This window comes from Panthera uncia (assembly GCF_023721935.1).
Source record: "Panthera uncia isolate 11264 chromosome E2 unlocalized genomic scaffold, Puncia_PCG_1.0 HiC_scaffold_19, whole genome shotgun sequence".
Classification (NCBI taxonomy): Eukaryota; Metazoa; Chordata; class Mammalia; order Carnivora; family Felidae; genus Panthera; species Panthera uncia.
In genome coordinates, this window is record NW_026057588.1 from 4,383,909 (window position 1) to 4,410,477 (window position 26,569).

The 26,569-nt window shown below is 61.5% G+C and overlaps 2 protein-coding genes across 5 annotated transcripts; both read left to right on the forward strand.

Annotated features, from left to right (window-relative positions):
* The first annotated feature begins 450 nt into the window (after nt 1-450).
* Nucleotides 451-23,249, forward strand: PPP6R1 (protein phosphatase 6 regulatory subunit 1). 4 transcript variants are annotated; one of them, XM_049621362.1, is made up of 25 exons: nt 451-980; nt 9,155-9,312; nt 9,551-9,783; nt 10,056-10,242; nt 10,350-10,487; nt 10,582-10,647; nt 11,935-12,047; nt 12,133-12,246; nt 12,619-12,781; nt 12,866-13,018; nt 13,141-13,275; nt 13,615-13,679; nt 13,771-13,886; nt 13,973-14,058; nt 14,216-14,305; nt 14,390-14,487; nt 16,476-16,533; nt 16,628-16,809; nt 19,431-19,555; nt 19,652-19,799; nt 19,898-19,968; nt 20,071-20,152; nt 20,527-20,637; nt 20,719-20,797; nt 23,233-23,249. In XM_049621362.1, exons 2-24 carry the CDS (start codon nt 9,187-9,189, stop codon nt 20,792-20,794), a joined length of 2,736 nt encoding a protein of 911 aa, XP_049477319.1. In that variant the 5' UTR covers nt 451-980; nt 9,155-9,186; the 3' UTR covers nt 20,795-20,797; nt 23,233-23,249. The 4 variants fall into 4 exon arrangements, with proteins under 4 accessions (XP_049477319.1, XP_049477317.1, XP_049477318.1 ...); XM_049621360.1 differs by lacking the exon at nt 23,233-23,249 and adding an exon at nt 20,901-21,748; XM_049621361.1 differs by lacking the exon at nt 23,233-23,249 and adding an exon at nt 20,901-21,748 and having other exon boundaries at nt 20,719-20,790.
* Nucleotides 21,833-24,541, forward strand: TMEM86B (transmembrane protein 86B). Its single transcript, XM_049621527.1, has 3 exons — nt 21,833-22,981; nt 23,230-23,476; nt 24,013-24,541. Exons 1-3 carry the CDS (start codon nt 22,931-22,933, stop codon nt 24,393-24,395), a joined length of 681 nt encoding a protein of 226 aa, XP_049477484.1. The 5' UTR covers nt 21,833-22,930; the 3' UTR covers nt 24,396-24,541.
* The last annotated feature ends 2,028 nt before the right edge of the window (nt 24,542-26,569 follow it).

Sequence of the window (26,569 nt, forward strand, 5' to 3'; positions counted from 1 at the left end):
TAAGGCGAGACCTAAGTCAGCTTTACGCACAGAGAAGGCGTCAAGAACCGCGCGAGGCAGACGCGCGCGGGGCCCTGGTTGGAGAGAAAACCGGGTGCGGATTTCCCAGGACTTGGACCCTGGAGCGAAAGCAGGAAATAACTGGAGGAGACGGAATGGATTTCCACAAGGAGCGAGTGGGAAGAGAAATCCTGGAGCAGGATTTGCTCTGGACTTTGGAACGGAGTCGTAGACAAACGCTATCCGCGTGCGGTGGCGCCTGCGCGTTGGGTTGTCTGGGTTTATTCAGGGAGAGACCGTTGGCCCAAACCAACGCAAGCGCATCCGCAGCCGTGTTCTGGCTGGGCCGGAGGGGCGTGGTTGTGCCCCGCGCGCAAACGCACTGCCCGGGCCCGGGCGCGCGGCCTTCGCGCACCCGGACGGCGGCGGGTGGGCGGGGCTTCCTGCGTGCCCCTGCGCTAGGGGATTGTGGGATAGTGGCGGACGGAGCCGGGCGTCGGGGGCCCCGAGCCGACTGCAGAGTCCGAAGACGCGGTCTGTTTGAGGAAGGGGGCGCCGAAGGAAGTGGGCCTCGGCTTCCGTCGGCCGCTGCTCAGCCCTGCGGCCTGTTCGGACTGCGGAGGACAACGTCTTCCCTGACCGGCCTTTGCTTTCCCGCGCGCCGCCGGGCCGGGCCAGCCGGGACCACTTCCCCGCTGAGGGCCTTTGCCGGCCTCGCGGCCGCACCGACCTCTCCGCGGCCCCGGTCGCCGGCGAGCCCCGGACGCCCGCCTCCGTCCGCTCCCGGCCGGCGCTGACCCCCGGACTCTGGAGCTCGGCGCGCGGGGAGCCCCCTAGGCCCGAAGGCGCTAGCGCGAGCCCCCGCCGCCCCCCGCCCCCTCATACCGGGCCCCTGAGGCGGGGCCGGAGCCGCCGGCGGCGGGGCGGGGGGGGCGCCCCGATGAGCCCCGAGTGCGAGGAACCGCCGCCCCCCCGCGCAGGTGAGCGGGCCCCCGGGTTCCCCGAGGGTCTCTCAGCCCCCCAGGTCTCGGACACCCCCCCCCCCACCCCGGCCAAGTTCCCTAGTCTCTCCTCTCGGCCTCCCGCCGGCCAGCTCACCTCCTCGGTCTCCCTCCGATTCCCCACTCGCTTCCAACTTCCCCTCCTCGGACTCAGCCCCACTCTCCTGGGACATCTCCATCTTTTCCTCCTCAGCCCCCTTCCCTGGAACACCCCCTTCCTGTCCTTAGACTCCCCGCCTCTGACCCTGCCCCGGGCTCAGGCCCACTAGACCAGCAAGGCTCTCCCTGCTCCCTGCCCGGCTTAGCGTGTGAGGAGGGCTCTGGAAGCAGCCTGCGGAGCCAGCCAGGCCTGCTGAAGGCAGGCGGCAGAGGCAGGGACCAGGCCCTGCCCTGGGGAGACAAAGGCCCTGCCGGACAGTCACAATTAGGGGTGTTGTGATGGAGGTGGCTCAGGGCCTGCAGGCCGCAGAGGAGGGGCTCGGGAGCCTGGCTCGGTGGCTGTGGCGTTCTCTGTCTGGGAGGGACGAGTAGGGGGTTGACAGATGGAGAGTGGGAAGAAGGGCCTTCCGGGTGGAAGGAGCAGCACGTGCAAGCCTGTGAAGGTGGGAACCGGGGAGTGGTCTGCAGAAGTGTCGGGAGCGGGCGGGTGGAGGGCCTTGGTGCCGCTGCCTGTCCAGCCCCTCGAATGTGATCTCCTGGTTAGGGTCTTTCTTGCTCGCTCTTTTACACACCTGAGCCTGGGCTGAGGCCACAGACGTTACCGTTCACTCCGGCCCCAGAGGCAAGATGTTTCTGGAAAGGAAGATGCGTTAGGTGTGGTACGGGGTTCGGAGTGGTAAAGAAACTTCAGTGGTGTGTAAAATGGTGCTGATGTCAGTGTTCTTCTCACTCGGCGGCTCTGGGGATTCAGTGGGGATTCAGTGGGCCGTTTCGGGAAGCCTGGACCCTCACGCAAGGCACAGGAAGTGCTCCAGGATCAGTAGCTTTTGGGAGTATTATTACTAGGTTTGGGATTACGTGTTGCAGTGGCTCTCAACTTGGGGCGCTTGTGTCCTCCAGGGGACATTTGGCAATGGCAGGAGGTGCCGATTGTTATGAGGAAGGTACTACTGGTGGGTGGGGGCCAGGGATGCTGCTGGACGTTGTACAGTGCACGGGACAGCCCCTGCCACAGAGTATTTTCCAGCCCCAGATATCAGCAGTGCTGCGGTGCAGAAACCCTGCTCTCTAGCTTGGGTGTCGTGTACAGTTTTGCCTTATCTGCCCTGTTGGTACTCGTGGGTGGCTGTGTGTTCTGAGTTGTGTATTTTGATTTATTTTAGTATTTTCAGTGATTTTTGTTGGTTCATCTACAGTTTCTCTGCATCAGAGGAGAGCCCTCTGGTTCCCACCTACCCCGATCACCAGCACTTTTTCAGGGTCTACGGGAAGTGACTTCAACAGGTCACGCTCCCCCTCTGGACTTGAGGTGTTTTTTTTAATAAGTATTTCTAGCTGTGGGCCTGGCCTTATGCTAAGCCCCGGTAAGTCGGCGTCTTGCAGAGGGAGGCAGGTGACTGAACAGGCAGATCCTGTCACAGAGCGCTCGGATGCTGTCACAGGGTGACCACGGAAGCTGTGGAAGTGTGGAGCAGGCCCCTAACGAAGTCAGGGGAGGCTTCTTGGAGGAAGTGGTGTCTGTGCTGAAGCCTGAAGGACCCAGGAGGAGCTAGTCAGGCCCAAAGAGCTAGAGGGAAGGCAGAGGGAGCAGCCAGCCAGGGCAGAGGCAAGGGTGCCCACGAGCAGCCAGGTGTGGCGGGAGTGTTGAGCACCATGCGGGTTGCAGCAAGAGATGAGGTGAGAGAGGCCAGGGAGCTTTGGTGAAAACGAGAGGCCTTCCGGGCGCCCCTGGCTCACCAGCTCTCTAGGGCAGGCTCAGCACGTGGGGGGTGGGGACACGCCCTCCTTTCCAGGCCAAGCATGGTTTTCTCTTTGAACACCGGCTTTATAGATCTTCCCGTGGGAGGTGTGATCTTATGGTAACCGTGAGGTGTCTCCCGAGGGAGGAGATGGAGTCCAAGGCCACAGGGATTATATTTGGAGAGGCAGGATTGGAACCCAGGCTGTTCTGACTTTGGATCTCCCTGGAACACTGACTCTGCTCCTCTTCGTGTTCCAAGGGCTATTTCAAAATCTGATAGCCGTTTTCCTTTTTTCCTTTGAACCCATAACTGATCCAAGTGACAGTCCCGAATGTGAGCTTTCAGGTCCCTCCTTAGTCGTTGGCCAGGGGTCTGCAATCTTCTAATTCCTAATTATTCCATCTCCTGCGGTTGGACCCAAGTGGCCACCTCCCCTGGGAGAATGTGATCTGGGGTGTCCCCCTAACTGGGGACCCCTCCCAGGCTTTCCCAAGCCATGGACAAGTCCCAGCTTATTGTCCTCTGTGGCTGTGGCCAGGTCCCTCCTTCCCTGGCTTCAGTGGCCCCTTGTCCCAAATGGGCATCCTGCTGCCTACCTTGCTAGGTCTGTGCTGGGTTCTGCATCCTACTCAGAGGTCGTGGTGTCGCCGTTACTGTTGTCCTATCCTCGGAATCGAAGTCCCCTACCCCCTTTCCAGACTTGGCAGAGAGCTGACAGTTGGGGAGACTTGAGGGAGGTGGTCTCATAGCCCTTGGACCTGCTGAGCGCTCAAGGGGCTGAGGCCGGCCTTTCAGTCATGGGTTCTCTCCCCTGCTAGAGCTCGTGTCTCATCTCAGCAGCCTGTGGCCCTGTGATGGCTGAGGGTGGCGGCGCCTGCAGGCCAGAGACGGCCTCTGCCAGCGCTAGACCCTCCCCTGAGCCCCTGGGCCACTCAGGTGGCCACCCCAGACGCGCTTGCTTTCAGGGGCTTCATGGCCAGGGCAGGCGAGGAAGGGGTGGAAGGTAGAGGATCGGGCCCCGGGCTCCCTGGCACCGACAGAGATGGTGGAGGCAGATCGGCGGTGCAGTGGGGCCGTCGCTCTGGGCCCTGCAGTCAGGCCCTGTCTGAGCCTGGGCAGGGCAGGGGCGGGCGGGGCGGGCAGGCTCCTGGGAGGGCAGCCGCTGACACAGGCCTAAGAACAACACAGCAGAGCAAGAGACCCGCGGCGATGGTGCCAAGCTGGCAGAGAGAGAGGTGGTTTTCTTTTTTAATGGCTTCCTTTCTCATTTACAGTTTCCCCTTCTTCCGTTTGCAGCCAGTCATGGTTTTCAAACGGTTGCTAAAAACCAGTGGTAGTCACTTCCGTTTTCTTGAAGTTTGCTAAGAGTTGCATAGGGTGGGGGTGGTGGCGTGCGAGGCACCTGCCAGAGTATTTGAATGACCTGGGTCGCTCAGGCAGGTGTGCGGAGAGTCTGTCTCTGGGTTTTCTGGTTTTGAAGCTATCACCCCTGGGTTACTGTCCAGCTCCTTCCGTCCCGCTGGGAGTGTCTGGGCTTCGGCGGGGTCAGGGATCTACAGGAAGGGGCCACCAGCTGCCCAGCACTGCCATGTCAGGACCACCTGCCTGAGCTGGCCGTTCTCACAGGACTCTTCCTGAGGGCTGTGAACGCATTTCACAGATGAGGAGATGAGCCTCCAGGATACCAGGTGCCTGGCCCAGGCTTACCCCATTAGAGTGAGAATGGAACCCCCCCCCCCTCCGGCCCATCCGATTCCCAGGGCTTCCAGCAAGTTCTGTTAAGTGGGAAGATGGGGTTGGCCATCAGGACTTGAGGTTGGAGTGAATTGAGAGAGAGAGAGAGAGAGAGAGAGAGAGAGAGAGTGTGTGTGTGTGTGTGTGTGTGTGTGTGTGTGTTCCCCTGTTGTCCTGTTCTCCTGTATCTCCATCTCTGTTCTGTGTGGAGCTTGAGACGTGATGCTTGTAGGCACCAGCCGCCATTCACTTGCGTGTGATCCTTGCAGCCTCTCTGATTTTTGGAGAACGACCTTAGGTTCTGAGAGTTTAAGGGGCCACCTGGGTTCTGAGGCCCCTGGAGTTCATTCCCCATACTACCCGGCACCTTCCTGTCTTACGGTGGGCGGGCCCTCCCCTGCCCACCCCTCCCCACCTCTCCCCACCTCTCCCCACCTCTCCCCCCTTCCCCCGCCCGCCCCTCCCCACCTTACACCGGCTCTCTGGAAAGCAGCTTGGGGAAGGAAACCCTAGCTGCTGTCCACAATCAACCCGTGGGAGAGGTTGGGGATGATGCCCTGATCCCGTGCCCTCTAACTAGGTGCTTTGGAAGTGGGTGGGCCTCAGCTTTGACAATTTCCGCCAGTAGACAGGATAGGGGGGCTGTCTGAGTCTTGGTGGCCACGGCCCTGTCCCTGTGGGCCCCTGTTCCCATGTCTGTCAAATGGGAATATTCACTCTCTTGTCTTGATGTGGAGCCCAGGTGCCCATGCTGGTGTGTAGGTTTTCAGGGGATGTTGTCTGGGCCCCATCCCCGCCCTGCCCCGCAGCTGTGGGGGGTCCCGCTTAGCTCAGGGATGTTGGGGTTGTGGAAGGGGGAACCTGTGCTTGCTTTCTGTGCTTCAGCTTCTCTGGCAGCTGGCGTCTGGTTAGCTCTGGGTGACTTGGACACAGAGTGAGGCCTGGCCCCGGCCCTGTCACCACAGGCTTGAGCAACTTTGGTTTTGTTTTTGGTAGTGGTTTTCGTTGAGATACAATTTATACGTCATGTGGTTCATTTATTTAAAGTGCACAAGTCAGTGGTTTCTAGTATATTCAGAGTTGTGCAGACATCACCGTAGTAGGTTTTTTTCATTGAGGTGTAACGGACAAAATTGTGTACATTCAATTTTAGAACTTTTGGGGTTTTTTTTTAGATATGCTTTTCCCAAAAGGAAATATATCCATTAGCAGGCTCTCCCACCCCCACGCCCAGTCTCCCCCAGCTCCTGAAAGCCACTAATCTGCTTTCTGTCTATGGGTTTGCTTCTTGTGGACGTTTCACGTTAAGTGGCGTCCTACAACACGCAGTCCTTGGTGACTGGCTTCATTTCCTGGGCTTAGGGGGTCTTTTGAACTCTCTGGTCTCCCCCTCACGTGAGTCTCCAGTGGAGAAGGAGGTGGTGTGCTTGCCATATTGAGCTCCTTGCCTCTCACAGCCTGGTTGGTGGCTGCCCCTCAAGGGGGTCCTGGCCCCAGGTTTGCCCAGCTCAGTGCCTTGGGGCTGGTGAGTCACCTGTGCCAGCCCTTAGTTTTCTGGCCTGTAGCACAAGGCCTGTCACAGACTTGTTACCCAAAGAGAGAGGACGTCCATCAAGCATAGAAGGGTTTCTTGAGAAGGTCTAGGATCTCAGCAAATGGAGGGAATTGCCTGCATGCAAAGGAGAGTCGCTGAGTACTTTAGAGTGTGGGGGGTGATGTTCAATGTTTTCCCCGTCACACGGCCCGGGGGTGCACACTCAGCACCAGCTCAGCCCTCCTCCCCTCCCCACCCCCACCTGTGACTGTGGTTTAACGGGGGGGGGGGGGGGGGGGGGGAGGACATGGGAGGAGCGATGCCCTGGCAGATATGTCACCTGCTGCCTCAGAGGGGGCAGGGGCCTTATGCACGTGGGGGGTTGCAGATGGGGGTATCTTTCTGCTGCTATTTTGAACATAATCGAATCGCATACCAGGTGCTGTGCAGGGTGCTGCCCCTGGGCGCTCACAGCAGCCTAACGAGGAAGGCTCTGCCTGTGCTGCCCATCATCTGGTCAGGGCACCAGGGCACGTGCACCGTGTGACAGCACACTGTCGTGCAGACTGGGGTGCACATTCCAGAGCTGGTGGATGGAGGGGGTGCCAGAGCACTGCTTCCACCCTCTCGGGGGGTAGACGCTTGGCAGGAGACCCCAAGGATGAGAAGGAGCCGGTTACTGGGACATCCCAGGCCGGCGAGGCAGCAAGAGCAGAGTTGCTAAGAAGATCCCAGGCCAAGTGTGCTCTGCACACAGAAAAGCCGGTGTGTCCAGTGCAGGTGAGGAACGCGGTGTGAGGGCGGCTGGAGGAGCCAGCTCACACAAGCCTGCAGCCGGGGCAAAATTTAGACATATCTGAGAGCGGAGGGAAGCTCTCAGGCTCCTGAGCAGACAGGACGTGGTCAGGTTCCATCTTAGCAAGACGGTCCTGGATGCCTGTGGAACAGAATGGAGAGAGGTGACGGGGCCTGGTCGGGGTGAGGGTTCTGCAGGTTAGAGAAGCGCCCCCAGTGGCTGAGTGATGGGCAGGTGTGCAGGCTGTGCCTCCCTGAATTCAGAGGTGTCTCCTGAGTAAGCGCTAGACTTGGAGCTGAGTGTCCCGCCAAGCCCCCGAGGACCGGGAAGGGGCTGGCCGTCAGAGTCTGGGTGAGGATGGCAGAGCCAGGCCGAGCTGGCCCTGCCCAAACTTGGGCCTGAGCCTGCCCGTTCCTCTGTAAGTGAACAGGACAAGGCCCCCCGCCTGGAGACTTTACCTTCTGGGAGCTTGGGTGGACAGTCACCTTTGTGCACCTCAGCATCCTCGCCTGTAAAATGGGGCCATCCATACCTTCTTGGGGGGCAGTCATGAGAGTAGGGGGAGATAAAGGCCAGACGGTCCTGAAAGCTGTCAGTACACAGCTGATGTGGGACATCAGTCTGGCATGTTAGGGAAGGGCCCCCCCCCCGCCCATTCCTGTGATGCCGGGAGGCCTAGATGTCCAGCATGGTGCTGGGGCAGTGATGTCCTGCAGGGACCTCTTCAGGAGGGCCAGCCGCAGGCTGGGGGAGGCACACCCCTAAATGGCAGCTGCAGGATGACCTGTGAGGAGCCAGGCTGTAGCTTCCTTGGGGAGGCGCCGTGTAGGTGTGAGAGAGCCGGTGTGTGCCAGTGCTGTGGGAGTGGAGGTCCAAGGGGAGGCTGGGCTTGGCCCGAGCGGGCTGGAAGGCTGGCAGGGGACCCTGGGGTCTCAAATGGCGAGACCCAGGGAGCCCTTTTGGGCTTCTGGCCGCGAGCGAACACCAGGCACTCAAGTTTGTGTTTTAGAAAAGTGGCCAGCGTGGAGTGGAGGGTGGAGGGCTAATGGGAGAGTCCCTGTGTGCTGTGGGACGGGACCTCTGGGCCTGTGGGAGGGCCCCCCGCCACCCTGGCAGGGACCTGGTGCCTGCTGCCGTCTCGTATGGTGGTGTCTACTCCACTCCACCTGCCGCCATCCTGAGCCAGGGCCGAGGAATCGCCAGGGCCCCAGATCTGGGATCATTGCAAATTTAGAGCCACTTGTTCCTGGGCACGGCGGGAGGGCACGGTGGGTGGGGAGGACGCTTGGAGGTGAGTAGTGTCCCGCAGAGGCCGGGAGGGAGGGCTGGGTGCGGGGGGGGCGGTGTCTCGAAGGGACCAAAGCCATGCGTGTGCCACTCTGCCCTGGCTTTGAGTCCTGACTGCCTCCCGAGGGAGTCAGAGCCACTTTGTGCTCTGGGCCTGGGCTCCATTCCATGGTGGGTGATGTGGGGCAGAGAAGGTGAGGGAGGGCCTCGCAGTCCATCCTCGGTGGCCTCTGCTTTAGGTGGTCTTCACAGGCAGGTGACAAATGTGAGCTCTGGTCAGCACCTGTGTGGTGCTGGGGAGCCCCCAACTTTCCTGGGCATGAGTTGCCTGTCTTGCAGTGGGGTGGCGACGTGTCCTCAGAGGGGGGCCACGGGTGCTCTGCGTGGGGGACTAGTGGCCTGGGAGCTTGGTGGCAAGTGCAGGGCAGGCCTAGCAGGAGGTCTGGACTGGGAGCCGTAGGCCTTTGTAGAGGCCTGGTTGAGTCCACGTGCATAGTGGGCTCAGACCCCCAGGCACCCAGGGAGTGCTCCCAGTGAAGTGCTCCTGGTGGTGCCTAACTACTTGTGCTGGGGTGGGTCGGGGGTGGGACGCAGCCTTGTCCTCCTCCCCACTGAGTCAGTTACCCTGTCCTGGTTCCTTTGGGCCCCAGTCAGTGGCTCTTCTGGGAGGGCCCCCTCCCCCACTTTTCCTCTTCCTTGTCCCAGGCCCTGGGGGGGGGGGGGGGGGGGGGGGTGGGTTTGTGTGTGTGTATGTAGAATCCAGGCAACAGCCACAGCCTGGAGACATCTCAGACTTCCCTCTGCCGCTGCCCCACGCCCTGCACGTGGCATGGTGATTTGCTGGGCTGGCCAGCAGCCCCATGCTGGCGACCATGGGGCATTTGAATTTGTTCAAATACAGATTGAAGCGAGTCTGATGCCAGAGGCTCCAGGATGAGCACTGCTCCCACCCGTACTCTCAGGGTCCCTGCCCAGATTTGGGACCGTGGACACAGGCCCTGGACGGGGACAGGATCGCAGGGGCTCTGCACAGCCTCAGGGCTCTTCTTTGCAGGCCACGTGTGTGCACCCCCAGCCCCTCTCCTCCCCCCCCCACCTCCGCCCCCAGACTTCACCCGCGACTGGGGGCGGAGGGCTGGTCAGGGCCATTGGCTTCAGGTGTGCACTACCCTCGGGACTAGAGGGTGCCCCTGTCAGGCTGCCATGGTCATCCAGCAATAGGTGGCTGAGGTGGAGGGAGTGGGGCGTGGCGGGGCAGAGCCGGCAGAGGCGGGTGTGTGACAGGCCCCGCCCCCAGGGCGCCATGTTTTGGAAGTTTGACCTGCACACGAGCTCACACCTCGACGCGCTGCTGGAGCGGGAGGACCTAAGCCTGCCCGAGCTACTGGATGAAGAGGACGTGCTGCAGGAGTGCAAGGTCGTCAACCGCAAGCTGCTGGACTTCTTGCTGCAGCCGCCGCACCTGCAGGCCATGGTGGCCTGGGTCACCCAGGAGCCGCCCGCCAGCGGGGAGGAGCGGCTACGCTACAAGTGAGCCCCACCCCGTCCGTCCCGGCCACTGCCCTACTTGGGCCCCGTGCAGGCGGGGGGCCGGGAAGCAGGGGTGAAGGCGGATGTCAGAGGTCACCTGGGGGTGGGCCTGGGAGAAGGGCGGTGGGGGTCGGGTCCAAGCTCAGGTTGACTGTAGCCTTGGGGGCAGTGGGGAGCCACGAGTGGGTTCTGACAGGAGGGCATGGGAAGGCAAGGATGGCCCCGCCAGCTTCCCTGACATTTGCCACCCTTTTTGGACGTGAACCCCCCAGGTACCCGAGCGTGGCCTGCGAGATCCTGACCTCAGACGTGCCCCAGATCAACGACGCGCTGGGTGCCGACGAGTCCCTCCTGAACCGGCTCTACGGCTTCCTGCAGAGCAGCGGCAGCCTCAACCCACTGCTCGCCAGCTTCTTCAGCAAGGTCATGGGCATCCTTATCAACCGCAAGACAGACCAGGTACCGCCGCACCAGGGCCAGGGCGGCGGGCAGGCGGGCAGGTGCGCGGGCCCTGCTGGGTCGGGCCGAGTGACGAGCCTGACGAGCGCTGCCCCTCTGGCCCCCAGCTCGTGTCCTTCCTGCGGAAGAAGGACGACTTCGTGGACCTACTGCTGCAGCACATCGGCACCTCGGCCATCATGGACCTCCTGCTGCGTCTCCTCACCTGCGTGGAGCGGCCGCAGCTGAGGCAGGACGTGGTCAACGTGAGTGTGGGGGCGGGGCCTGCTGGGAGGGGGTGGGGCCTGCTGGAGGTGGGCGGGGCCGGTGAGCCGAGCGCCCCTCCTTCTCACCCCCCAGTGGCTCAATGAGGAGAAGATCGTGCAGCGGCTCATTGATCAGATCCACCCGTCAAAGGATGACAATGTGAGTGTCCCCTACTCGCCTGCTGTTCGTACCTGTGGCCCGGCCTCTTCCCTCAGATCTGCTCTTCACACCGGCTTTGCCCCCTCCTCCCTTCCTAAGAGGTGAACTGGTGAAGAAGGGAAGCTTTAGAACCTGGTGTGTGCATGCCCTTGAGGCTCTCGCTGAGAGTAAGAGGGGCCGGACCCACACTGACGGGGTCTGGTGAACCAGGACCTTGCCCAGCATCTGATGGGTCGCAGCCTGGCGAGGGGCCTCGGGCTCTAGGCCCCCTCAGCCCCCCCCCCCCCCCCCCCGCCCCCTCCCCTGCTGACTGTGACCTGGCAGATAGACCCTACTTGTGCTTCAGAGAATCCGTACAGAGGTTCCGCATCCTCACTGCAGCTCACGGGGCCTCGCCATATCTTCCGGAGCTGCTGGCTTACAGAGCCGAGGCCCACGGGCTTGGGGAGTTAGCCCTGGACATCTAGCCAGTATCCGTCCCTGTAGGGTGAGGGCTGTGCAGGCCTTGTGGCACAGGAGCTCTGAAGAGTGAGCGGCCCGTGGCCCGGGTGGGTCTGGGGTCTGCACAGGTGGGCCCTGGCAGCTGCTCAGTAGGTTACGCTCAAGAGTTGTGTTCATGTTTCTCTCTTGGCTTTTCTTTGTAACAGCTTTATTGAGATATAGGTTACGTGCCATGTGGATCACCTATTTAGAACACAGTTCAGTGGTTTCTAGCGTGTTTACAAAATTGTGTGATTATTGCCACATTGTTTTAGAATACTTTTTCATTACCCCAGAAAGGAAATGCTGTGCCCATTAGCTGTCACTCCATTGCCTTGCGGTCCTCCAGCCCCCAGCAGCCACCAGTCTGCTTTCTGTCTCTGGGTTTGCTTTTCCTGGACTCACTGTACGAATGGAATCACGAAATACATGGTTTTCATGACTGGCCTCTTTGCTCACCTGTGTTGTGGCATGTCAGTGCTCCTTCCCTTCCTGAGGCTGAGGAATGTTCTGGCATGCAGACACATCACCGGTATTTATCCACTCACCAGCGCTGGACATCTATCTGGTCGTTCCCTCCTTTGGCTATAGCAGATGGGGTGTCACCTTCTCCAGGAAGCTTTCCTGGGTTTCCCGTTTCTTCGTCGTCTGTCCTCTCCCAGTATTTGGTGTCTTCGTTTTTTTCCCTCGGCATTTGTTTCCCCATGTCTGTGTTTCCCCATGTCTGTGTTCCTACAGGCCAGCTGGTCAGCTCACGAGGGCCCAGCAGCTGGGCTGGTGTCCTCAGCTCTCTGTTTGCCTCCCCAGCAACATTCCAATGCGTCCCAGTCCCTGTGCGACATCATCCGCCTGAGCCGGGAGCAGATGATCCAGGTCCAGGACAGCCCAGAGCCTGATCAGCTGTTGGCCACCCTGGAGAAGTGGGTTTGCGGGGCAGTTCCCAGGCCCAGGGAGGGAAACTGTCCAGAGCCCTGCACCCTGACCCCGCCCTGTCCCCTGCCCCAGGCAGGAGACGATCGAGCAGCTCCTAAGCAACATGCTGGAGGGAGAGCAGAGCCAGTCTGTCATCGTGAGTGGGATCCAGGTGCTGCTGACCCTGCTGGAGCCCAGAAGGCCAAGGTGAGGGGGGCCAGCCCCCCAGGTGGCTGAGCCATCCCTCAGAGCCCTGCCTTCGCATCTAGAGGCGAAAGTCATGGGGACATGGCCTCTACAAGGGCTGGCCCCTTCTTGGTGGTCACTTAGGGTCCCGGGAAGAGAGTCCTCTGCTCATATCTGAGGCCAAATAAACCGCCTGTGGCTTGGAGGTAGCTGTCTGAATCCAGGGCCCTTCAGGTGGTTGCCTGAGACAGTGGGGCCTGTCCTGCACAGTCCCTGAGCACCCACCCCTGGTCCTTGCCCTACCCTTCCCAGGGAAGCAGTTTTTCACTCCCAGAAGTGCCACACGTGTGCATATCCATGCACACAGGTCCTCTGTGCTGTCCCCTACCACAGGTCTGAGTCTGTGACCGTGAACAACTTCTTTAGCAGTGTGGACGGGCAGCTGGAGCTCCTGGCCCAGGCGACCCTGGACAGCACCACGTCCAGTGTAGGTGCCCTGCACGCCCTGCGCCCACGCCTTGGCCGTTTCCACCAGCTCCTGCTTGAGCCCCCCGAGGTGGGCTGGGATGCCGGGGAGGGAGGGTGGCAGGGAGGGTGGCCCCACATCCCGGGCAGCGCTAAGCCACCCCTCTGCCTGTAGCTGGAGCCGCTGCGTACTACGTGGGGCAGCCTGGCCCCACCACTGGGCAACACCCGGCTGCACGTGGTCAAGCTGCTGGCCAGTGCCCTGAGCGCCAACGATGCAGCCCTGACCCAGGAGCTCCTGGCACTGGATGTGCCCAACACCATGCTGGTGCGGAGGGTAGGGGGGTGGGGGGCCGAGGGGGTCAGGACTGGGCGGGGGCCCCTGGGCAGGGCTAGGGGCACAGGGGCAGGTGGGGGGCCTCGGCGCCAGCCTGTGCTTCCCCCACCCAGGACCTCTTCTTCCACTACGTGTTCAACAACTTCCTGCATGCCCAAGTGGAGTCGTGTGTGAGTGCCATGCTGAGCGCTGGGCCTCCTTCCGACAGTGGCCTCGAGACGCCTGCTCCAAACCCTGTCGTGAAACATGTGAGCTGGGCTCCCAGGTCCCCTTCTGTCCCCTCCTGTCCCCTCAGGTGGGCTCTGCCCCAGGTCTGCCTGCTGGGCGCCTGTGCATGCTGGGGGTGGGGCTCGGCCTTGTCTTAGGTCTGTCTTCGAGAAATGGGGGGTGATGTGCAGGTAGGTGCAGGATGTGGTGCCCTCAGGGCAGCGGGTGTCCTGGGAGACAGAGGGATGGCCTCCCTGGATCTAGCCCAGGGCCTCAGGGAGGAGCTGTCCAGCAGCACCTCCATGGGGGTGGGGCTGGAGGGACGCAGGGGAGGAGGGGCGGAGTCTGGCCCCGCCCCCACACCCACCCTGCTGTCCCAGCTGCTGCAGCAGTGCCGCCTGGTAGAGCGCATCCTGACCTCCTGGGAGGAGAACGACCTCGTGCAGTGAGCATCCCCCGGGCCCCCTGCCCCCAGGGGAGGGCGGGGCAGGGGCAGGTGTGGCCAGTGTCCAGCTTCGGCCTCTGATCTTGTCCAGGTCTGCAGGGGGCCCTCGCAAGGGCTACATGGGCCACTTGACGAGACTGGCCAACGCCCTGGTGCAGAACGCGGAGAAGGGGCCCAACGCTGAGCAGCTGGGGCAGCTGCTGAAGGGTGAGGGCCTGGGCACACCCCAGCTCTGGAGGGCAGGGGAGGACGCCGTGGGGCCCCTCACGACCTGTCCCCTTCCCTCGGAGCAGACCTGCCCAGTGAGCAGCAGGAGCAGTGGGAGGCCTTCGTGTCCGGACCCCTGGCAGAAACTAACAGGAAGAACACAGTGGACCTGGTGAGGCTGATTCTCCCCTCCATCGGGGTTCTCCCCTGCGCACACCCCTCCGGTCCTCGCCCCTGCTCGCCCATACCTCCCCCGCCCTGGTCCTCACCCCTATCCGCCCACACCCTGCCCACCTTGGTCCTCACTCCTGCCTGCCCACCCGTCCCAGGTGAGCACCCACCACCTGCACTCCTCCAGCGACGATGAGGACGACCGGCTCAAGGAGTTCAGCTTCCCGGAGGAGGCGGTGCTGCAGCAGGTGGGCTGCGGGGCGGGGAAGGGGGCTACCCTGCTCCTCCGGGCCCCCCCAGACCCTGACCACCGCCCCGCCCCTCCTCCGCAGGCCTTCATGGACTTCCAGATGCAGCGCATGACCTCTGCCTTCATCGACCACTTCGGCTTCAACGACGAGGAGTTTGGGGAGCAGGAAGAGAGTGTGAAGTAAGTGTGCCCTCCCTGACGGGGTGGGGGCACGGGGCCGTGGGTCGGAAAGTGAGCGCTCGCCTGCCCTGTGGCTCCTCCTGCCATCTTTCCCATCTTCCCTGGTGTGGGTGGGGACAGGCCTTGTGCCGAGCTGGGCCTGAGCTGGGCCGTGTGGAGCTCCTGGGATGGGTCCTCGAAGCCGGAGTGGCCCCCACATCCCCTCGCCTGCACAGGCCCCAGGCTGACGGGAGAAATTTTTTCAGTGACTAGTTGTGCTTCTTTGTAATTGTGGTGTAGTAATATTTTAACTTGGTGTTGCCGACACCAACTTTCTTCTTTATTTTCCGAGCTTTCCAGCACAGGTATTTGTTGCTTTTATAGTCAAGAGAAGAAAATTAGGATTTTCTAACATCACGTAAATTGCATGAGCAATCTAGTGGCAGCAGTTGGAAGGTAGCAGAGGACCAGTGGCTGAGTGTCACTTGTGGGGGCTGGGGGGCCACGATGTCCCTGGGTCGGGGGCAGCTGAGCTGAGGTCCCTGTCTGCGTTTGCTTCATCGCTAGCAGTGTGTTGGGTGCTTCTTGGGTGGTGTCCTATCATGTGCCCACCATCCTCCTCTGCTTAGGGCTCAGGAGCCCCGTTAGAGCTGGGGAGACTGAGGTGCGTGTTGGCCAGTGTGGGAGCAGGATCACTGCTGCGTGATGGGCACTGGCTGGCGACTGGGCTGCCTCACCTATGTGGACGTGAGCTCTGTGTCCGCTGCTACCCTGCCCAGCTCAGAGCCTGGTACATGGATGGCCTGGCGGTTCTGGCTGTGTTTCCGAGCCCTGGACCCTAGAGAAGACCCTGCCCTGGTGGAGGACAGTGTGGGGACTACCAGCTGTCCTCTTGATGGAAACTGTTGCCTCCACCGTCACATCATTTCCAGTGGGGCTACAGACTCTTTTAAAAAACCTTGGAAGCCATGAAGTGTTGTAGAATGGAAGGTAGATGAATATTTTTAGGTTGTCGGAGCTGAAGACGTTGCCTGGCAGGGCTCAGGCTGCCAGAGTGGACTGCTCAGCCGGGACCAGCTCTGCGTGTCTGGGTGGAGAGGTCGCGAGGACACTGCGTGGGCGTGTCTGCTCGGTGTCGGGAGCTGGGACAGCGCTCCGATCACTGACCTCCATTTGTCCACAGATCTTCGTGGCAGTGTTCCCTGGGGGGAGGGGGGCACGTGGTAACGTGGGAAGTATCCGTAACGCGGGGGACGGACAGATGTCCGACGCCGCCAGAGAAGTGAGTGAAGGACACGAGGCGGAGACTGGCGGGGGGAGACTAAGTGACGCTCCCGGCAGCACTTTGTGTCGGCACCGAAAGCGCGTGCGCTCGCTTCCCTGGAGCTGGAAGTGTTTCGTGGGGCTTTCAGAAAGGGAGTTGAGCAGAGGGAGCTGGGTGTCGGCCCGGTGAGAGGGGTGAGAGGCTGAGAGGCATGAGAGGCGGGCGGGATGGGGCGAGTCCCAGCCCCAGACTCGCCCCGCTCCAGCTGGGGCTGGACGTGCGGGCCGTGTGTGCTGTGGCCCGGCGCTGGGAACCTCCGGCTCTCACTCGTCGGAGACAGGAGGGATGACGACAGCCCCCACTTGTGGCCCGTGGCCACGGTCTCACTCGGTTTTGTTTCTTTGGTCTCTGCTTAAATTGCACGCGGCCTGCTCCAGCTACCAGAGGCCCAGGGCAGCACGGGGACAGAATAGGGAACAGACAGAGTAGGTGCCGTTCGTCAGAGTCGGCACACGGTTGCGTCTCCATTTCTGACCGTGCCGCGTTGGGCCCAGTCACCGTGGGCACTAGCCTGTCTCCCCGGGGAAGCGTGTGCCTGCGTAAGGAGCTCACCTCGACGGTAATCTTTACGCCTCGACGGGCGTCCCTGTGTGAGGGCTGAGACAGGAGACGGAGGCGTTCTGTGCTCCACCTCGAGATGCCCTGACGCGGCCACTGCCTCACTGCTGTGGCACTTCCCTCCTAGCGCGCCATTTGACAAGACCGCCAACATCACCTTCTCCCTCAACGCCGACGACGAGAACGTGAGTACCCCCCGTCCCTGGCCGTGCGGGGGTGGGGGTGGGGGGTCCTGCAGACAGTGCCGCCCACCCCAGCCTCCCGCCCTGCACCCCGCAGCCCAATGCCAGCCTGCTGGAGATCTGCTACAAGGACCGAATCCAGCAGTTTGATGACGAGGAGGACGAGGACGAGGACGAGGAGGAGGGCCAGGGCTCCGGGGAATCTGATGAGGAGGATGGTGCCTGGCAGGGCCGCCAGCTGGCCAGGGGAGCCCGTCCGGGCCAGCCCCCGGGTGTGCGGTGAGTCCTCTCCGCCTCCTGCAGCCGGGAGCCCGGCGCGCGGGGCGGTCGGGGCCCCGAGATGTGGTTTTCGCCCGCTAGTGTGGATGAGAAGCGTGAGAACGTGGTGTGTGTATTAGGTGGGGCACTTCGGTTTTGAATGCCAGAAACCCAGCTAAGCTGAGGTCGGCTACAGAGGGCATAGGGCAGTGGCTCGTGTGTGGCCGGAGAGAGGTGGGTCCTTGAGGAATGGCCTGGTGCAGGCGAATCTGTCTCTCCGCTCTGTTCTCCCCGTGTTCGCTCTCGTTCGGGCGTCCCCACAGAGCCACCGACGTGGCATTGGTGTGCCTTCGCTCCAGTACAGGAGAGGCGGTGATGGTGTCTCCCGTACAGGCTGTGACCAGCTCTCTGCACGCCCCAGATTCGTGCCTGGTGAACAGGTGCTCAGGGCCTTTGTCCCTGTGGTTTCTGGCTTGAGGATTACACTGTGTAGTTTTAACTTTTTCGTGCACAGCCGCACAGACACCCCTTTGCCAGCACCCGGATGAGGGAGTGGAGCCATCCCCTTGCCACTGTGCCCCCTGAAGGTGGCGCTGTCCTGACTTCCTGCCCGGTAGATTTTGCCTCCTCCTCCTGCTTGTGAGGTCTTCACACACACACACACACATCCCCCCTCCCCACCATGGCTGTGGTTGTGTTTCACTTCCCATCTGCTGGGTGTGCTGTTGTGTTACTGGCCCGGCTGGTGTGTACTTGTGCGTGTCCTTGAACACCCCAGTCATGACTCACCCCACGTTCTCTTCCAAGAGTCTCACAGTTAGGCTTTTGATCCCGTGGTGAGCTGTGTGTGCACGGTGTGAAGTGGGGGTCCAGCTTCCTCTTCTCTCTGTGTGAATGTCTTCCCAGCACCTCTTGTCGCAGAGACTGCCCTGTCGCCACTGAATGGACCCGGTGCCCTTGTCACACATCATTTGACTGTATGTGTGGGTTTATTACTGGCCTCTTTGGTCCATTGGTCCTTATGCCAAGACCTCCTTGTCTTTAATTTTTTTTGTTTTCATTAAAAAAATTTTTTTTAATGCTTGTTTATTTTTGAGAGAGAGAGTCAGAGTGTGAGGAGGGGAGGGGCAGAGAGAGAGGGAGACACAGAATCCCAAGCAGGCTCCAGGCTCTGAGGTGTCAGCACAGAGCCGGATGCAGGGCTTGAACCTACGAACCGTGAGATCATGACCTGAGCTGAAGTTGGACGCTTAACTGACTGAGCCACCCAGGCACCACCCCCTAATCTCTTTTGTTATTTTACTGAGAGAAAGAGAGAACATAGGAGCAGAGGAGAGGGATAGAGAGGGACAGAGAATCTTAAGCAGGCTTTATGCTCATCTCAGAGCCTGATGTGGGGCTCAGTCCCATGATGGTGAGATCATGTGACCTGAGCTGAAATCAAGAGTCAGACCCTCAACTGACTGAGCCACCCAGGCGCCCCATCCCTGTTTTGATTACTGTCCTGTTGTATTTTTGAAACCAAGAAGCGTGAGGACTGCAAGTTTGTGGTTGTATTTCAAGACTGTGTGGCCTATTCAGGGTCCCTTGGGATTCGGTGTGAATTTTAGCATCAGCTTGTTAATTTCAACAACTGAAGCCAGCCAGGGTTGAGAGGGCCCATCTGGAACCTGTAGGTCAGCTCAGGTCGTGCCCTGCGAGCCCCATCCCATCCTCCAGTCCGTGAACACGGAACGTCTTTTTTCTGTTTGGGTCTTTTGTAGGGTATAAGTTTCATGCTTCCTGTGTTAAATTTATCCCTACATATGTTACATAAGTGGAATTTTGAGATTGTCACAAGTGTACAGAAATAGAGTGGATTTTTGCACGTTGACGTTGTGTTCTGCGGCACTCGCTCTGACAGTCTTAGCGGATTCCTTGGGGTCGTCTGAACACAGTCACGTCATCTGCAGTTAGAGCTTTACTCCTCCTCTTCTGATCCGGATGCCTCTTAATTCGTTGTTTTGCCTCCTTGGCCTCCAGTATGGTCCTGAGCAGAAGTGGAGAGCAGCCCCGGTCTTGCTCCTGGCCTTGGGGAGCATCTGGGCTTCCTCCACCTTGTGTGATGGCCCTTGTGGGTTTAGGAGATGCGCTGCTGTCCCCCCCCCCCCACCCCCCACCCCACCCCCCGCCGACTCTGGAAGCTCCCTTCTGCTCTCTCTTTGCTGAACGTCTGCGTTTACTCTCAGCTGTGTGCAGATGGGTCCCTTTCCAGTCGGTAACCATTCACACCATGGTGCATTCGGCATCTTAGGAGCCATGTCATTTCTTAACCATTCCCCAGTTGGCGACACATAGGCCAGTCGGGCTGTCCCCCCGGGCTGGGGTCGTGTGTCAGTCGATACTTAGAGCACAGTTTTGGAGCAGCCGCCCCGAGTGTGTGGTTGGAGGGAGAGTGTCAGGTCAGGGGTGGGGGCGGGGAGGCTGTTCGCGTTAAGGATGGGCTTTGGCATCTGTTCACCCCATGGGCCCCGGAAGGCCCTGACCTGCCTGTGCTGTGGCTTCCCTGCCGCCCCCACTCGTCCATCCCTTCTGTCGTCCCCGGGTAGTGAGGACACCTGGCTATGTCTCAGCATAGCCGCTGACCTGTGGTTTCCGGGCAGGAGTGGAGGCAGCACAGACAGCGAGGATGAGGACGATGAGGAGGACGAGGATGACGGTGACAGCCGAGCAGCCGGTGGGAGGACCAGGCCCCCGTGTCACCCCGGCCCTGGCCCCCAGCCTCCAGGTGGGTGAACACAACACACAGGGTGGGGCATGCCGGGGCGCACGTGGGGTGTCCGCCTGCCGTGCTCACCCCTCCCTCCTCCCTCCCCCTGCCCAGGCCCCAGCTGGCCAGCCACCTTTGACCCAGTGCCTACAGACACCCCGACCGGCTCCCGAGACTCTGGGGAGAAGGAGCCGAGCTCTGGTCTCCTTGCCCCACAGGGGCCCCTCGGCGCTCCCCGGGACCTCTCCGCCCTGCAGCTCAGGTAAGGCCGCAGCGGCTACCCAGTCCCTGGGCCCCTGGGCTGGAGCGCTGACTCCAGCTGGCCCTTGAGCTGCTCCCCCCACCTTGCCCTCCCCCCAGGTCTCAGGACCCCGCGTCCCCCTCAGCACCTCAGGAAGCCACAGACGGCAGCACAGTAGCGGAGCCCTCGGGTGAGCATCGCCTGCCCAGCCCCGCCGCCCACCCCGTTGTCCCCTGGCCTTGCTCATGCCCGGCCTCGCTGAGCTCAGGTCTCCTGGCCTCTCTCCGCACAGCCCCCTGCCAGGCCTTGGTCAGCTTCGGGGACCTCCAGGCCACCCTCACAGGGACACGCTCCACTCCCAGCTCCTTGAACAGGTGAGCGGCTCGGGAGACAGGTGGAGCCTGGCCCCTAGGTTGGTCCTGCCCTGGAGTTGCTCTGAATGGCCCTCAGAGGACCCCCCAGGTCTGCACTGCGGCCTCGGGGCCTTGTGGCGACTGAGGGTCCGCTGCTGTGCCTGCGCCCACGTGTGGATGCCACAGAGGACCCTGGAGCCCAGGGCCGCAGGGCTGGGAAGGCTCCCAGAAGCGGGCAGGCGGTGTGCAGAGCTATCTGGATCTCCTCCTGCCTGGTGGCTCCCAGGGGTCTCTGATGGGAGGGTCCACCCTGGGCCGTGCACCTCTTAGGGGTGGGAGGGTCCACAGGGTATTGATGATGGGAGCCCCACTGACGATCCGCCCTCTACACACAGTGCAACCAGAGACCCTGCTACCTCCGTCCCAGCCCCCGCGGCCTGCCAGCACCCCCAGACCACAGAGGGGGAGAAGAGCCCAGAGCCCTCAGGGCTCCCCCAAAGCCAGAGGTGAGTGTGGTGCGGCCTCCCAGGGCAGCCGGGGTCACGTGGGGGAGGCACTGACCTTCCTACATCTGTCTCCTCTGACAGTGCCCAGGCCCTTACACCACCTCCGATGTCCAGCGGCTCTGCCCCGGGAGGGCCAGCATCCCTGGGCTCCCAGTGAGTGGTGAGGGCTGGCTGGGGAGCAGCTGGGCTGGGGCTGGGCAGGTGGGGGGCTGCAGGGGTGGGGGCAGCGGGCTGCTCACCTGGGTCTCCCTCTTGGTTCCCAGGTAACTGCCTGGTCCTGGTGGTGGCGGCTGAATTCTCCGTACTCCACGTGGACCCGGCCCAAGTGGGGGCAGGGCGGGTCCCACGATGGCCCTGTTGCCCCATCACCCCCTCCCCCCCCATCTGCCCCCACGTTCTCTCCTCTGGACTCCCAGGAGCCTGGTGCCAGGGAGACAGGCCCCTACCCACCCCCATTTGCACTGAGAAAAGAAATTATGGAGTTTTGTCTCCTAGAATAAAGATACAGAGTCGAGTAGAGAGAAAGGAGAGAGAGAGAGAGACCTATATTATATATTATATAGAGAGAGTGGGTGGGTGGAGAGCCAGGAGGAGGCCAGGCGGGCGGGACAGCGGGTTGGACCTTCATCCCATCCCGAGGACATTGCCCCCCACCACCACCACGCCCCCAGCCTCCGGTGCAGATGCCCACACCCACACTCGGCTCAGGTCCGCCTCGGGGGAGGGCCCGAGTGGGGGCCGTGCCTTTGCCCAGACCCTTGCCCTGGACCCTGCACTTTGACCCGGGCTGGGGGCTAGAGGACCCCTGCCTGGCCCTGCTGCCTCTGTAGGAGCTGGCGGTCCCCATCCGAGGGGGTCTCTTCGGGGACATTCCTGTGGGGCCCTGATGCACTCACTGAGACTTCCGCACCTCCCATGGACCCCGGGGCGGGGGGTCGGCAGGGGTCTGGCTGGGGTCCCCTTCCCATGCCCGAGGGTCTGGGGTCCAGCCCAGCTGCCAAGTGACCTTGTCCCAGCTCCCCCTCCCCAGGCTGGCGTGAGTGTGCGTGTGTTCGTGCCCAGCTTCTATTTCATATTGCAAATATAAATAAATAAATACAGTTTAAGATTCCCACTGAGACCTTGAGTTCTGGGACTCGGGGAGGGGCAGCCCGAGCTGTCCTTGCACTGTGGCCTCGTGACCCCAGGTGTGGCCCGCAGAGCGCAGTTAGGCTCCTGGACCTCCTTGCTCTGCAGAGGGTGGGGTCACTCGGGCTCAGCGCAGGAGGAATGCCTGGGGCAGAGGGGCAGACCCCTGCCCAGCCCTGTCTGGGACCCGGTCCCCACAAGGTCCCCTGACCTGGGGTCTCTGTGTGTCCCGGCTCCTGGCTCCACACACAGGTGGCAGGTCTATCCCTGGCCTTGGCAGCGGTGGGCGGGGGAGCGACACGGCTGGGTGACCTTGCAGAAGCCCCTGAGCCTCAGCTCCTGCAGTGGAGCAGAGGGCGTCCGAGGTGGCCAGCCAACCAAGATAGGTGGGCACCTAGTAGTTCATGCCTTCTGAACTAGAAGTGAGGGACAGGCCAGGTGCACTTGCTGATGTGCACAGGAGCCTTTGTTCCGATGACTTCCAAAGCCGCAGACCAGCTCAGCAGTGATGACCTTGCCCAACCCGACACTGGCGTTCGCTCCTTGAGGAGGGTGCAAGGAGGCTGGCGTGGGGGCCGTCCAGGGCACGGGGAGGGCTTCGGGGTCCTGAGCGGGAGCCGAGGACCGCGTGTGGCAGGGAGGCCAGAGTACAGGGGGGACCCCCAGGCAGTCTTTTGGGGGACACTGGGTGGGCAGGTGCAGAGGGAGTTTCCATCCAAGGTGGTCCTGCCTCCCGAGACGGGGTGATGGGGCTCCGCTCCCCTGCTGAGGCGCAGGGAGTCCTGGGCATAGGGGAGGGTGTTGGAATCCTGCCCTGTGCTTCCTGACTGGTTGGGCATGGGGAGGATGTGAGGGGCACTTAACGGCCACACTCGGGCCGGGGGTGGGGAGGAGGCAGGTAGGGCGGTGCGCAGAAGGCAGGTCTAGCAGGTGAGGACAGGGTGCTGTGGGGGAGGAGGGACCCCTGGGTCCTGACCGGCACCTTATCGGTGGTGCCAGGTGGGGCCATCCCCAGGGCGGGGGAAGCATCTCCCTGAGCCCTGTTATCAGTCCCAGAGTCCACAGGACGCTCCTCGGGTTAACGTGTAACCACACGCTGTCCCCTCCACCCCCAAAGCCGCCTGTGCCCACATACGCACCAGTCTGGGGGGGGTCATAGGCCGACATGGACGCCTGGGAAGAGGGTCTGTCCCAAAAGCCTTGCTTCTCAGTCCAAGTGAGAGATGGCGGGTGTGGGAGGGGGTCTGGCCTGGGCACCAGGGGACCTGAGCAGCGTGGAGGAGCTGGGGGGTCCTGGCCCTCTCGGGGAGGCTGGGATCTGTGAGGTGGGATGTCCCGGTCCCTGAGCAGCCCCCACAACAGTGTGGCTGGGTTCGGGGCGGGGAGGGGGAGGGGCAGAGTGGAAAGCCCCCACACCCGAGCCCCAGCCCGGGTTGGGCTCAGTGACTCCCTTGTCCCCCAAAGCAGCTGCACCTGTGCAGGGGGCTGAGCCCGTTCCTCCTCACCTGTGCCATCTACTTCCTCCTCTGGATCCCTGAAGACCAGCCGTCCTGGATCAGCGCCCTTGTCAAGTGCCTGCCCGTCCTGTGCCTGGTGGTGTTCCTGCGGGCGGCGCGCTCGGACCGGGGCTACAGGGCGCTCCTGCAGGGGGCCCTCCTGTGCTCTGCCGTGGGGGACGCCTGCCTCATCTGGCCTGAGGCCTTCCTCTATGGTGAGCCCACGAGCACAGGCCCCTGCCCTCTCGTTCCCCTGAGGGGGCCGGGCAGCGTTCCCTGAGGAGGTGTGCGTGGTGTGGAGGGAAACAAAGGGGCTGCACGTGTTGCAGCCTTAGCTGGTCCAGGACGGCCTCACCAAGAAGGTAACGTCTTGAAGAGGGCGCAGGAGCCATCTGAGGAAGGATGGGCCAGAGGGACCAGCAAGTGCAAAGGCCCTGGGGTGGGAAGCCGCTGGCGAGTCAAAACGGGTGGGTGGGCAGGCGGGGTCGAGTGGGGAGCAGAGCAAGGTGGGGAGTCAGCGGACAGTTCTAAGTGGAGTGAGGATGGAATGCAGCGTGTTTTAAGGTCACTCTGGTGCTCGGGGAGAAGGGAGACCTGCACCTGGGAGGCGGGTACCGTAACCCCAGCAGACGGGTGCTGGGGCCAGGGTGCATGCTGGCACCTGGGGCGGGCCTTCCCTCGGGCTCTGCACTTCGAGGTGGCCACGTGGGGAAGCGGGCCCACCAGGCACCACCCCCCCTGTCTCCTCCAGGCGTGACGGCCTTCACCGTGGCTCACCTGCTCTACCTCTGGGCCCTCGGCCTCACTCCCCTGCGGCCGGGCCTCCTGCTGCCCATCGTCCCGGCCTTCCTCCTGTACAACGGCCTCGTGCTGCTGCACCTCCCCCCTGGCATGGTCCCCATGTTGGTGACCTACTCCCTGGTCCTGGCATCCATGCTGTGGCGCGGCCTGGCCAGGGGCGGGAGCGCCCGCTGGGGGGCCCTGCTCTTCACACTCTCGGATTCGGTGCTGGCCTGGGACGCCTTCGTGCAGTCCCTGCCCCACGCCCGCCTGGTGGTCATGACCACCTACTACGCCGCCCAGCTCCTCATTGCCCTGTCCGCCTTCCAGAGCCCCAGGCTCAAGTCCCGCTGACCACGGCTCGCACCAGCAGGTATCGGCCCCCTCCCCTCCCGCGAGGCCCTGGGCCTCCAGACTGACTGGCCTGGCCAGAGAAACCCCTGGGGGACAGCAGCCAGGCTCCTGGACTCCCGTCTGCAGGGGCCGGTCCACCCAGAGACACTTGAGAATCCCCCGTACCACCAAGTTCCTGCCGCCTTCCCTCTGGCCTGATTCTGGATGCCAGACCCCTCAACCACACCCGCGTTGGGGCGACCCGCCTGCCTGCCACCTGCCTCCCACGTCCACCTGCCCCCTTCCCTCTGGCCCTAGTTTGCATCCAGAAGTAAAGTGCCCGCTGGGATGGAGCCATCTCTAGTATTTGGGGAGGGGCCCCGGGGGAGGGCTGCCCACAATGACAACAAACGGTCCTTTCTCTTTTTCTTTCGTTAACAAACATACCGCATTAACCGTTTTTGAATGTACGATTCAGTGACATTAAATACATTCACAGTGTTGTGCACTGAATCTTTCTTTTTAATTATCATTCTTGGGGTAAAAACTCTCACCGTGAGGTGGAGCCCGCGTGACACATTTTTAGGTGTCCGATGTAGTAACGCTAACCTCACGCGGGCCCGGTGCCTGGGCTTATGAGACGTGGAATCCCCCCAGTGCGCCAGGGTCAAAGTGCGTCCGCCCCTTGGGGAGTTCCAGACCCAGGTGACACCTGGGGGGGGGGGGGCTCACAAGGTCAAAGAAGGAGACCCCAGGGAGTGACCTCCAACGCCAGCACTCCCTCAGTGGGGTTGAGCAGGCCCCTTTGGTCAGGGTTTGGGGTGAATACCGAGAGGAGTCACGATCACGTGTGCCGAGCACCACGAAGTTGTCCGTGCTCGGAAAACACGCCTGCATGTGTGACATCAATGAAGGGTGTGCTCTCCGTTGCGCGTTGAGGGACTCTTACAGCAGTGGGGAGACTTCTACGTCCACGCTGTGCTTTGGGGGACCCCCAGAGCCCCTCCCTATTTTAAGTTTTTATTTATTTTTGAGACAGACAGAGACAGAGCATGAATGGGGGAGGGTCAGAGAGAGAGGGAAACACAGAATCCAAAGCAGCAGGCTCCAGGCTCTGAGCTGTCAGCACAGAGCCTGACGTGGGGCTCGAACTCACAGACCGTGAGATCGTGACATGAACCGAAGTCAGACGCTCAACTGACTGAGCCACCCAGGCGCCCCTTAAGTTTCTATTTAAATTCCAGTTAGTTACCTACAGTGCGGTACTGGTTTCCAGTGTGCGATATAGTCGTTCCACACTCCCACACAGCACCTGGTGCTCCTCACAGGTGCACGCGTTAATCCCCGTCACCTGTTTGCCCCATCCCCCCACCCCTGGTGACCACCAGTGTGTTCTCTTAATGTAGTTAGGAGTCTGCTTCTTCATTTGTCTTTTTTTCCCCCCTTTGCTCGTCTCTTAAAAGTCCTCATATGAGTGAAGTCCTATGGTTTTTGTCTTTCTCTGACGTATTTCGCTAAGCATCATACCCTCCGGTTCCATCCACGTAGTTGCAAATGGCAAGACTTCATTCTTTGATCGCCGAGTAATAATCCATTGTATATAGACACCACATCTTCTTTATCCATTCATCCATCGATGGACATTGGGGCTCTTTCCATACTTCGGCTATTGTCGATAGTGCTGCTATAAACATGGGGGTGCACGTGTCCCTTCGAAACAGCATTTTTGTGTTCCCTGGGCCCAGCCCTATTTTTCCGATTTGCTCCACCTTCAGGGCAGGGTCCCCACTCACCCCCTGCCAGATAAGTCACGCATGCTGGGGGGCAACCCGGTCAGGGGCGAGTGATCTGGGGGCTGTGACTGGCCCTTCCCAACCTCCCTTAAGCCCCTGCCTCAGGCCTACTTGCGGGTCACGGTCACGCTGCCCAGGTCCTGGGTGCTCTGTCAGCCATCAGAGCACGGAGGTAAAGTGAAGACCCCCTCTCTGCCCCCCCATTACAGCGCCCCCAGAACAATCTCCCACCCCCGTGGAAAGTGCTGAGGAGGGAAATTTCCCGCCTCCATTTGTCTAAAGAGTATCTTCAAAAATGTTTTAAATGTTTATTTTGAGAGAGAGAGCATGAGCAGGGGCGAGGCAGAGAGAGAGAGAGAGAGAGAGAGAGAGAGAGAGAGAATCCCAAGCAGACTCCGTGCT

Excerpts from the sequence above, each read along its gene's own strand:
- PPP6R1 (XM_049621362.1), top strand. The coding sequence starts at position 9,187 with ATGAGCACTGCTCCCACCCGTACTCTCAGGGTCCCTGCCCAGATTTGG. Across the intron at positions 13,276-13,614 it reads CAAACCCTGTCGTGAAACAT|CTGCTGCAGCAGTGCCGCCT; the intron begins GTGAGCTGGGCT and ends CTGCTGTCCCAG. Across the intron at positions 14,306-14,389 it reads AGGAGGCGGTGCTGCAGCAG|GCCTTCATGGACTTCCAGAT; the intron begins GTGGGCTGCGGG and ends CCTCCTCCGCAG.
- TMEM86B (XM_049621527.1), top strand. The coding sequence starts at position 22,931 with ATGGACGCCTGGGAAGAGGGTCTGTCCCAAAAGCCTTGCTTCTCAGTC. Across the intron at positions 22,982-23,229 it reads AGCCTTGCTTCTCAGTCCAA|CAGCTGCACCTGTGCAGGGG; the intron begins GTGAGAGATGGC and ends TGTCCCCCAAAG. Across the intron at positions 23,477-24,012 it reads GCCTGAGGCCTTCCTCTATG|GCGTGACGGCCTTCACCGTG; the intron begins GTGAGCCCACGA and ends TGTCTCCTCCAG.